The 12,500-nt window shown below is 45.8% G+C and overlaps 1 protein-coding gene across 4 annotated transcripts in view; it reads right to left on the bottom strand.

Annotated features, from left to right (window-relative positions):
* LOC134459889 (gamma-aminobutyric acid receptor subunit beta-3-like) overlaps positions 1 to 12,500 on the bottom strand; it is an 86,971-nt gene that overhangs the window by 36,319 nt on the left and 38,152 nt on the right. For 3 of the 4 annotated variants that reach the window (XM_063212389.1, XM_063212390.1, XM_063212391.1), the window contains exons 1-3: positions 7,075 to 7,154; positions 6,899 to 6,990; positions 6,595 to 6,662 (exon numbers count right to left, since the gene is read on the bottom strand). In XM_063212389.1, the coding sequence (XP_063068459.1) occupies positions 6,595 to 6,662; positions 6,899 to 6,990; positions 7,075 to 7,154 (240 nt within the window). Of the gene's footprint in view, positions 1 to 6,594; positions 6,663 to 6,898; positions 6,991 to 7,074; positions 7,155 to 8,120; positions 8,169 to 12,500 lie in introns of those variants that run through there. The other variant, XM_063212388.1, reaches the window with a different exon arrangement.

The following is a 12,500-nucleotide window of genomic DNA, read 5'->3' as shown; positions in this document are numbered from 1 at the left end:
TTCCAAAAGTCACATTATATATTGGTAATGTGTATCATATCCTGTCAAGACAATTATTTGTGACCACAGCTTTTTTTTCAAAGATTTTGTACAAAAATGAATCCGTTAACTCCTAAAAATGTCTCTCTGTGTTTGAATGATTAATCCATTTTTGCCAAAGCCCTTTTTTGGGAAAGGGTGCCCTCTGCCTATTACTGTAAATTACAAATATCTCAGCCTCTGAGGCACAAACATGAACTAAGTTGCATTTATAAGCTGGGACCCTCTGATTTTGCATTAGAATGTGTTCATTCAACATTCTAACATACGCACATTTTTAATAAAAAAAAAAACACTCAAATCTCAAGAGCCACCTTATATGAATGTGTCCCCTGGCTAAAATGGGTTATAGACCTTAACACATCCTCTGAGATCGGGCAAGATGAAAAGGATACCGAGCTCTACAGTACATACGTAATGGAAAGCCGACAAGGGGGGACAAAGGGGTCAGTTGCCCAGGGAGATGGGGGCCCATAATTGGGTCCTCATTACATTGAATGTATTGGGTGGGGGGTCCTTTCAGATGACTTTGTCCTGGGCTCAGCCAAAGCTGTCAGCGGCCCTGCACACATACAGTGTGTTCCACACACATGGTGCAGCCGTACTCTACATAACAGTGTGCTCCACACACGTATCGTGCAGCACTCCCTCCTCCTACACCTCCCATCTCCATTGCACTCCCACCTCCTACACCTCCCGTCTCTTCTCCATTGCCCTCCCACCTCCTCCTCCACCTCCCTTCTCTTCTCCATTGCCCTCCCACCTCCTCCACCTCCCCTCTCCATTGCCCTCCCACCTCCTCCTCCACCTCCCTTCTCTTCTCCATTGCACCCCCTCCTCCTCCACCTCCCCTCTTCATTGCACTCCCACCTCTCACACCTCCCTTCTCCATTGCACTCCCACCTCCTACACCTCTCTTCTCCATTGCCCTCCCACCTCCTCCTCCACTTCGCTTCTCTTCTCCGTTGCCCTCCCACCTCCCTTCTCCATTGCACCCCCACCTCCTCCACCTCCACCCCCCCTCTCCATTGCATCCCCACCTCCTCCACCTCCATTCTCTTCTCCACTGACCTCCCTCCTCCTACACCTCCCTTTTCCACTGACCTCCCACCTCCTCCACCTCCCCTCTTCATTGCACTCCCACCTCCTCCACCTCCCCTCTTCATTGCACTCCCACCACCTCCTCCACCTCCCTTCTCCATTGCACTCCCACCTCCTCCACCTCCCTTCTCTTCTCCATTGCCCTCCCACCTCCTCCTCCCTTCTCTTCACCTCCCTTCTCCATTGCACCACCTCCTCCTCCAGCTCCCTTCTCTTCTCCATTGCACTCTCACCTCCCTTCTCTTCTCCATTGCCCTCCCACCTCCTACACCTCCACCTCCCCTTTCCATTGCACTCCCACCTCCTCCACCTCCCTTCTATTGCACACCCACCTCCTCCACCTCCCTTCTCCATTGAACTCCCACCTCCTCCACCTCCCTTCTCTTCTCCAATGAACTCCCTCCACCTCCTCCACCTCCCTTCTCCATTGCACCCCCACCTCCTCCACCTACCTTCTCTTCTCCATTGCCCTCCCACCTCCTCCACCTCCCTTCTCCATTGCACCCCCACCTCCTACACCTCCGCCTCCCTTCTCCAATGAACTCCCACCTCCTACACCTCCCTTCTCTTCTCCATTGCACCCCCACCTCCTCCACCTCCCTTCTCTTCTCCATTGCACCCCCACCTCCTCCTCCACCTCCCTTCTATTGCACACCCACCTCCTACACCTCCACCTCCCTTCTATTGCACACCCACCTCCTCCACCTCCCTTCTCCATTGAACTCCCACCTCCTCCACCTCCCTTCTATTGCACACCCACCTCCTACACCTCCCCTCTTCATTGCACTCCCACCTCTCTTCTCTCCTCCATCGCCCTCTTCCACTGGCGTAACGCAAGTACTTCAGCCCCCCCTGCAAGCTACCAAGAATGGGCCCCCGAACGAAAAAAATAGGACCTAATATCATGTGGAGGGGGTCCGTTTCTTCAAGTCAAGAGCCCATGTGCCCCCCCCCCCCCCCCTTGTGTGGGCCCCCCTGCCTCGCGGGGGCTGCGGGGGTATACTTTACGCCCCTGCCCTCTTCTCTTCTCTTCTCTTCTCCGTGTCTGGCGTCGTGGCGACCCCACTGCGCCTAATGACCCGTGTCAGAGTGGCTCTAATCTCGCACCCTGTCGCCTCTGTCCCCTGAGTCTAGCAGATGTTTCCCGTTACCCACAGCGCAGACAAGGGCCGCGTGTTTATGCACACGCTCCTTCAGGAACTCTCATTGTGTGTGTGTGTGTTTATGTGTGCGTGTGCGTGTCTGTGTGTCTGAGTGTGTGTGTGTGTGTGTGCGCATATGTGTGTGCATATGTGTGTGTGTGTGTGTGTGTGTGTGTGTGTGTGTGTGTGTGTGTGTGTGTGTGAGTGTGTGTATGTGTGTGTGTGTGTGTGTGTATGTGTGTGTGTGTGTATGTGTGTGTGTGTGTATGTGTGTGTGTGTGTGAGTGTGTGTCAGTGCTTATGCACTCGTGCACCACCGTGACAAGAGTGGTCATTAAAGACTTGTCTCAAGCCAGGCTGACATCCCTGGTTCAATTGTGTATAAAAACACAGCAATTCCATCCACTAATCCACAGTGATACCTGCAGTATATCAGTAGGCCTACATTGTATGACTTTGTTGATCAGTTTGTGCGGCCTTCTGTGGAACCATGAAGATGACCGGTATGTGCGCTGCTTCTAAAAGTGTCAAATGCATCATATCTGTGCTAGCTAATGCTAAAATTACCCTTTGGGGTTCGTTGTACGTGTCCAAACAGCGTGTGATGATAATGACCCGATATAATCTATACTCTCAATAGCCCAATTCAGCACCTGCCCCCTAAAATGTCACACCACTGATGCTGTTTACGAGGCGGGGACCACCTTGCAAGTGTCCAGGTGTGACCACACTGTGTAGTGTACCTACAAATACAGAGTTGCTTGACTACTGTAGAAACACCCTGCCACCTCCGCATCCATTTAGCCCACATCCATGGCCGTAACTACCATTGAGGACACAGAGGTCATGTCCTCTGTATTTTTTTCAGTAATGTAAAATGTATCTATGATGAAAATCGATACATGATCAACAATGATAAATTCAGTCTGTATATGCCACCCCCATTTATCCTGAAGGCAATGATTAATGAAAAAAACTGAAGAGTTTGACTGAAGTGTTTGAAGCATGCTAAATGTACAGTGTGCAGTAAAGCACACAGTATTTGACCTCTGTATTTGAAAATGTCTGGTTACAGCCCTGCCCCCATCAGCACCCTTCCTCCTCCTGATAGACCTACACTACACCCGCCCTCCCACTTCTATCTTTGTCTGTTTGCATGAGTACAGGAGAAAGATGAAAAGCACACCAACATGCCACACTTCCTGGTTTCTAACTGGTTTCCTTGGAAACAGGTGACTAAGGAACAGATTCCTCTACCAATGTTTCAGCAATTGCCTGCATGGCCCAGATGCTGTTGCCGATAATGTGAGGGCTTTCAAGATCTCCTTCATAAGATCATAAAGACCAGATACAGTATAGTGAATTCAGGTAAATTGGCCCACTTTCTTTTTGCATATATGCGCAAATGGCCAAAAGTAGGGCCCAATTTACCTGATTTCACCCCTCTATCTACAGCTCCGCCAGCATGTCTCTGAAATGGACACATGCCACTAGGTGCTGACGTTTTATGTAGATCCACTTAGCAAGATGTCAAACCACCAAAAAAAGAACCCACCTTAATTTACACTATGCTAAGCAGACAATTCTATCCAAAGCGACTTACAGTTATTTAGGTATAGAATATCAGTTACAGTCTCTGGAGCAAAACACAGGTTAGGTGCCATGCTCAAGGACACTTACTGTAGGTCATGGATGTGAATGTAGGAGACGATACGTACATTCTTGCTACTGGTTGAAAATTCAAACGTACATTCTCCCAGTTACAAAGACCAACTCCCGAATCATTTGGCCTCGTCTGCCAATAATAATTCATGCATATTCATAATATACAACTTAGTAAGAAAAGATTGAGCGTAAAAGCATTTCTAATCATGGCGGAATGAAGTGTACTGTAAAGTACCCGGATGACACCCTGAAACTGGCCATTTTTCAAAGTGTGGAGTTGGTGTGTTGGTGTTGGGTGAAGCCTGCTCCAACCTTTATACACTCAACGCCCACCATGTTTGTCAAGTAGTTACATGTCAGATCTATCAAACTGCTATTTCTCCTCCATAACAGCACAGTTTTGACTTGAAAGACAATCGCCACGTATACTATAAGAGACAGGGTTAACCAAAAAAGTGGTCAACACATCAAAGTGTTTTCCATGATGAATTCGATTTTGGTGGTTGGTAAACTCTGAAGACACACAGCAACTGTCATTTCCATTAAGTGTCAAAGACAGAATACAATTTGGACCGACACTTCACCCTCCCATTCTGCCTACTCTCTGAGGGCGGAAAGTGCTCTCTACCTAAGTACACAGTGCACAGTGTGGCGTTTGGAACGCACCACAGGTCATATTCCAATCCCACCCCTATCTCTCTCCCACTCATCTCCTGTGCCATTCCCAAACCTTCCTATCACAAAAAAAGACAAAAAGCGCCCCTAAAAACACACATATATATAAATTAGGGCTGTAATGGTAACACTTTATTTTAGGGATACATCTATTAGCACTAATACATACAATGTCTCTGTATAAGTAACTTGTAAGGTATGTACAAAGCAAAATCAAACATTTGTTAGGCATGTATTCGCAAATGTCTTTTTAATGCACAATAAGGGATTTATTTCCAATTTATCCTTTGTAAGGACGTAGTAGGCCTTAGCGTTTGCTTAGTACATGCCTTAAAAGTTACTTATGCAGGCGTTAACATTGTATGTATTAGTGCTAATAGATGGATCCCTAAAATAAAATGTTACCGCTGTAACAATACACTCAACTCACAATTCGGTTTGTATCACGATCTTTGACCTACGGTTCGATACACCCCACGATTTCTCAGTTGCCAACATTATAAAATAAAAGTATGAATACAAACTATGATAGTTTATAGGTAGAAGAGGTTACAAGAGGTTACTAATAATTTGAAAAAGTGTAAATATAACAATGATGATGAGTTGAAGCCTCATATTATGTGATTGTTTTCTTGACTGATGGGTACTGCCTCCTTGTATCGCGATACAGTATCGTGACTCTGTGTATCATGATTTCTCGGTTCGATACAATATCGTTACAGCCCTAATAAAAATAGAATAATTAATAATGGGAAAATACATTTCTCCTTGTTGAGATGCCCAAGAACAGACGCATGTTTGTTTGGCAGATGCTGCGTGGCGCTGAGCGGTCTACCTCCGTGTATTTGTGTATTCCTCCTGCATGCTTGGAGAAGACCTGAAGTCATTATGCCTGAAGATCTGAGAGGAGATGTGTTTCTCTCTCTCACCCCAGAACGCAAAGGGGGAGACGGAGAACAGGAAGAGGAGGGAGGGAGGGAGGGGAGTTTGTATGTGTGTGTGTGTGTGTGTGTGTGTGTGTGTGTGTGTGTGTGTGTGTGTGTGTGTGTGTGTGTGTGTGTGTGTGTGTGTGTGTGCATGTGTGAAAAAGAGAGCGAGAGAGAGAGAGAGAGAGAGAGCGCGCGAGAGGGAGAGAGAAAGAGAGAGAGAGCGCGCGCATGCGAGAGAGAGAGAGAGAGAGAGTGAAAGAGAGAGAGAGAGAGATAGAGAGAGAGAAATAACTATTTTGTTTTTGCTTTGGTTTTGGAACCCTTATCTTCAAATTGCTCGATCAAGCTGTCAATTTTTTTAAAAGAGTGCAGCTAACCAGCCAAGAGGCCTGTGTTAACTCTTGGGCTTACATCTAAAAACAAATTGCTGCTTTTGGAGTATGAACCAAACATGAAAGGTTTTTCTAGTCTTTCATCCCCTTGTGGCATGCTTTTTAAAGCAAAAAAGATATTGATAAAGAACATGCGTACACATAATAACTACACATTCCAGCAAATAAGCAGACATCACCAGTGATAACTTCATGGTCACCAGTGACAGTCACAAGTATCAACTTGACTTTGTGCATTGCTGGAACGCATATGCCTCCTATTCGTTTTGTTTTTAACAAGTTATAGTTTCAGCACCATGGACAGCAGCCAATAGAGACGGTTGGACGTTAGGGAGAGAGAGAGAGAGAGAGAGAGAGAGAGAGAGAGAGAGAGAGAGAGAGAGAGAGAGAGAGAGATGTGACAGACTGAACCACTTATTGCCCCTATCTTATCACCACAGTTCAAATTAATGAGAAAGTCCAATATCTATCCATCCTTTCATTACATAGTAAGCAGAGAGAGAGAGAGAGAGAGAGAGAGAGAGAGAGAGAGAGAGAGAGAGAGAGAGAGAGAGAGACGACCCAACTAAAACTATTCAAAAGTCCCCTACTTCATGGTGCCCCCATCTCTTGCTAAATAAGATGTGTGTGTGTGAGGGGCGCCATACATACCATGTTGACCTCGGAGACCATGTCTATGCTCGCCACATCGATGCTCATCCCAACAGCAACCGGTGCACCTACACATAACAAGGCGCAGATTTCAGATGCGTTGCATTTAATTTGACAACGTAGGTAGCATATCCCATGGCTAAAATGGTTAATTTGAACGTGTTAACCTTCGTGTTTTGCATAAAAAGTACCCTGCGAGAAATGGATTAATGGATCACTCCATTTGAAATCTAAAAGCAATTCACTGGTGAATTTAACAAAAAAGGGAAGGGAACAAAATATATACATAAAAGGTTGGACTTACCGCCAAAGTCTGGTCGAAGGCGAATATCATACCCCTTCAGCAGTCTATCCACCGTCTCTTTGACAAACGACATATTGCCAGGCTCGTTTGCGCTATGAAACAAACACAAGGTCTGTTATTCCCGCGAAAAATGTAGCCTACCTCTATCCCCTCACCGCACCAACCAAAATACTCACCTGTGCGCGCAACACACAAACATTATAACAACTGGCAAAGAAAGTACACCAAAGCATCTTGATTTCGGATTCCCCGGCATTCCTCGTTGGTTCTCGGCAAAAGCGTACATCTAAGTGAATTTGTCACTGGCGCGAAATCTGGTGGTGATCTAACGCTCACTGCATTCCGTGGACAAGAGGCATCATGAAGGGAAGAGTCGACGATCGTTCAAATGCGTCGAAAAAAATGGTCAGTCATTAGGCATCACCTCGGATTTGCCTTCGTTGTTCAATGTGCGTTTGTTTTTCCAACACTGAGAAGACACTGGTGCATCATACCGTGCAAATATATGACTGATAACAGCAAAAAAAAGTATGTGTTGCGGGTCGCAACCCAAGTAAACACTTCACAGTCCTCTCTCTGGCGTCATGTTTACCTCCATTCACAGCTCCACGTTAACGTTAGTCAATGCAAAAAGGACGCTTGGCTTGGCGCTTGACTCTTGGCATAAGAAAGCAGTGGAAATAAATTAATCACGTGTCTATTGATGTCCCAGGGAGCATTATTGTTTTCCCAGCCCCTTCCGCGTGAGAGTGATATATTATGACCTGGTGTAGTCGATAGATTTCGGGTAGGCTATTCCAATTCAAGGCAAAGGGAATCCGTATGCTATAATTTATACAGTCACGTGACCTAACAGTCCTAAGGTAGGAGTGATTGGTGGATAGTTTTGATTGATGACGGAAAGTTCACTGATGTAAGAGCGTCAAAAGTACAAAATAACCCTATCAACCTCAAGCACAGCTATGTGTGTAGCTCAACTGAACTTCTGTACGGCATGTCACCTAGAAATGTCAAACCCCTGCAGCGCATGGGGCGCCGATGACACCAGTGCGCCAGTGGATTGGCCAAACAGACAACAGTTCTACATTGCCTAAATGGTTGTGGTAGACTTCAACACACATTTGTATAAGAAGAACACCACACTGTTTGGTAAACTAACTTTCAATTTAACAAAAATCCAAGAATTCTTGTGGGTAGAATATAGCCCACGTAGCCTACTCACCTTGTGTCGTAAATGGCATAGAGCTTCTTGTTTCCATCAACTGCATTCCTGCAACAAAAAAGAAAGAAAAGACAAGGGTTTAATAACATGGGCCTATTAAATGTGTTCATACTGAGTTAAATGAAATGGCGGTAGAAATAATGAGCAGTCTCTTACAACAAGTTTGTGTCTGTAGTCTTAAAGTTTATTTTAAGGAATGGCTATTCGCTTACAATTGCTGTACCTGAGATTCAACACCTCAAATAGGCTCAGTTCTGTTTTTGTTGGACTTATTGATTTAATGTTGGGAAAATGTTGGATTAGAGGTCCCTCTTATGGCGGTCTTAAAAACTTCTTTTCACACGTCCCCAAACACAGTCTTTTTTGTTCCCTTGTTTTCCCTCATAGAAACCAATCTCCAATAAAACATTAGTTCACATAAAAACATATTGGAAGAAGACCCCTGTCGGTTTTTAATGTAGGCTATTATTTTTCCAAGGTTTTACGCGTGGGAAAATTCAACCATCCCCAGTTGGATGCTCTTATTACGCATACTTTTAACCAAAGACAGGGCCAGTAGGTCTTATTTAATGACAAAATATTCCAGTTGTAGTCTGATTTTCAAGTCTCTTCTAATGTTGTCTCCTTATATGACATGATAATAACAAAGGTATTCAGCTGATTCTTCTCTTCCCGTCACGCGCTGTTCCGGGGGAGTAAAGCTGACGAATTCCCAAAGTGGGGGAATGCTAAGTAAGCAGAAATGACGTCGGGATGAAGATGTAGGCGTTTTGAAACTATTTTATCGGATTCTGGGGATATAAGCATTCTTTCCCCTTGAATTGGACAGACCGCCCTGCCCTTCAACTCGTAAAATGCCTCCCTAAGGACTTAATTATGGCTTACGAGGCGTTGTGACGTCCCACGCTTTGAAACATATTACTAGCCACAGCATAATGCATAGTGAGAGTTGGGTGGTGGGATAACAAGAAGGACCGGATCAGCACTGGAGGCTACGCTTTTGCAGAACGAACACTACATGGCAAAGAGAACCGCTGGGGGGACAGAGGCGCAGTACATCGCCTAATAGGCCTACCGAAGGTGAGAAGGGGGAAAGTCTGTTCCGTGGAAAGGGCGGGCTGCCCGCTGTGACAGCACTGGACAGCGCAACTTCCAATCAAGGGTATGCTAGACAATGTCTCTCCAGTGAATGCCTAGTTGATCGTTTTGGAGAATGCGTAGCAGGGAAGACCCACGTATCACCCGCTGTAAGTTCGCAATCATTGTTCGATTGACCTGGAACGAACAATACAAGTCCTACAGGAAAAGGTGAAGCGCGGACAGCCTCTCCGTATCGGCGACCTACCTATACTCTCTCAGTGCTGCGGATTTTGTACCTCTCCTCCTCAATGGCAAACATCTGGAGCCGGTAGCAATGGCACGAACCCACTCAGGTATGCCTGCCTCTGCGTTAGAGATTTAAGGTAGCCTATGTAAAAAAAAATAATAATACAAAAAACCGCTGCACAGCAGCGCACACGCCTCCATTGCCTCTGTGTTGGCTTGATTTCACCAACGGGCAAAAGAGACATTGTTCTAGACACAGTCTGCCTGTGAAACCAGACGCAGTGGAGCGTAGTAGAATGCTGCAAACACTTGCAGCAACCGGGGGCTTTTTTCACCCTAGCCTGCTGCAATAGGCTCACAGACAGATTTGAAAGAAATCAGTCAAGGACAGTTGCATTGATAGATACCGAACAGAAGGTACGCATTTGCTGTGCTGGGCTGTTGAGGACCATCTGTTAAGATGTTGCATCTGGAGGTCGCTTAGATAGGCTATATAATTTTCGGTCTCATCGGCGGAGGCTATGGACCTACGAAGGTGCTGAAAGGGGGGGTAGAGCCGAGCCTATCTGATCAGACTTGTGGTAAGGATCGTATCAGCCAGCCAGCACTCCATACTTAATTGTGTGCGGGTCCTGGAAATGCTGCATGTTGTATAAAAAGCTTTTTGGAAATGGCAGAAAAGGCTACCTCTTTACTCTTCTAAGTATGGGTGAATCTTTAATAATAGGCCTAATAATAATAATAATAATAATAGTAGTAATAATAATAATAATGTACAGCAAGATGAAGCATGTGTCGTGAACATGAACCAATGCTCTGGTTTCCCTGTTTTAGGGCAAGCGGAGGGGATGGGCTGCATCTTTTCACCGCGGCGCATCCTGGCGTTTCTGCTGCTGCTGTTCGTCACCTGCCAGCCGAGGTACAGTACAGTAGGCTGAAATCAAACTTTTCTCTCGACGTCCGCTCTGTCTCATCCTTACGTTACGTTGAATCACCACTCTATCTTGATCAGGTTGCAGCATATATACTGTAAATTGCTCACTGGACGAGCTTGGCCTAAAATAAACTTTTGGATGACCAATGCTCATTCCAGATGCAAGTCGGTGTTGGTGTTACTACTCCCACCATCATACTAACACCATACCATACATTATAATCCCATACCATACCATACTATAACCTGCCATTTATAAAGCATGATTTGTTCTCTGTGTATGGCCTGCATTTTAACACCACATGCGTATATGTGTTTGCAGTTACTCTAATACTACAGAGGCACCCCTGAAGGGGACGGAAGCCGACAACAACATCACCATTTTTACACGGATATTAGATGGACTCCTGGACGGCTATGATAACCGGCTGCGGCCAGGTCTGGGAGGTAAGCTGAATATACATTCATAACAGTGGTGTAGTCTACTTTTTTTGAGGTGGGTATACTCAAAGGTGTAGGTTTGGTTCGAAAAGTGGTGGGGACATTTCAATGGCAAGTTGTCCGGATATGCTGGTTTTGCATTATATTTGTGAAAGAGAGGTGGGGACAAGCTAGGTTTATCTGAAAAGTGGTATGGACATGTGTGTGTGTGTCCCCCCCCCTAAAATTACTCCCATGTGTATACTGTATATTTGAGCATTGTTTGTGCTGGGTATACTGTGCTATTCTAAATACTGAATCAATCAATTGTAGGTGGGTACACTGAAATCTCTGACATTTTCAGGTGCGTATACTTGGCTATACCTGCGTTACACGTAGACTACACGGTAACACTTTATTTTAGAGATACATCTATTAGCACTAATACATACAATGTGCCTGTATAAGTAACTTATAAGGCATGTACAAAGCATTTATTTGCAAATGTCTTGTTCATGCACAATAAGGGATTTATTACCAATTTAACCTTAGTAAGGACCTAGTAGGCCTTAGCGTTTGCTTACATGCCTTGCAATTTACTTATGCAGACATTAACATTGTATGTATTAGTGCTAATAGATGTGTCCCTAAAATAAAGTGTTACTGACTACACTACTGATACATAATAGTGGAAGATATAGAAACTGTGGCATGCTTTGTTGCACTATTTGTAAATGATGCCTCCTGTTATTGGCTCAAATAGGCCTACATAACTGGGTCAATATATCATAGCCTTGCTGACAAGGTTTGTGTGTGTGTGTGTGTGTGTGTGTGTGTGTGTGTGTGTGTGTGTGTGTGTGTGTGTGTGTGTGTGTGTGTGTGTGCGTGCGTGCATGCGTGTGTTTGTGTGTGTGTGTGTGTGTGTGTGCGTGCGCTGTATGTTATGTGCAAGTGCATATGAATTTGTCAGTCTAGGTATGTTAGCATGTGTGTGTGTGTATGTGTGAGGTTTTCTGCATGTGTACAGTAAGTGTGTTGACGATGGTTGGGGGTGGGGCAAACCTCTGTCCTTGGGTCTGTGCATGCCTCAGCGTGTGTGTGTGCTTGTGTGTGTGTGCGTGTGCGTGCGTGCGTGCGTGTGTGTGTGTGTGTGTGTGTGTGTGTGCATGTGTGTGTTTGTGTGTGTGTCTGTGTGTTTGTGTTTGTGTGTGCGTGTGTGTGCTTGTGTGTGTGTGCCTGTGCGTGCGTGCGTGCGTGCGTGCTTGCGTGCGCGCGTGCGTACGTCCGTCCGCGCGCGCGTGTGTGTGTGTGTGTGTGTGTGTGTGTGTGTGTGTGTGTGCACTCATGCGTGTATGTTCACCAAATGGTGTCATCATCTCCACATGTTTGCAGCTTCACACACCTGGGTTTAAAAATGTTTCCAAATCCCATAGAGTTAGCACAGCACAGAGCACAGCACAGCACAGCACAGCACAGCACACAGCACACAGCACACAGCACACAGCACAGCACACAGCACAGCACAGCACAGCACAGCACAGCACAGCACAGCACAGCACAGCTCAGCACAGCACAGCACAGCTCAGCACAGCACAGCACAGCACAGTACAGCACAGCACAGCACAGAGCAGCACGGCACAGCACAGCACACAGCACAGTCATCCAGCTGCCCCCCGTCCCATCCTGGGACATACAATTAG

The sequence above is a fragment of the Engraulis encrasicolus genome, chromosome 12 (assembly GCF_034702125.1).
Source record: "Engraulis encrasicolus isolate BLACKSEA-1 chromosome 12, IST_EnEncr_1.0, whole genome shotgun sequence".
Taxonomy (NCBI): Eukaryota; Metazoa; Chordata; class Actinopteri; order Clupeiformes; family Engraulidae; genus Engraulis; species Engraulis encrasicolus.
Note: the sequence above shows the minus strand (reverse complement) of the source record. Positions and strands in the feature narration are given on the sequence as shown.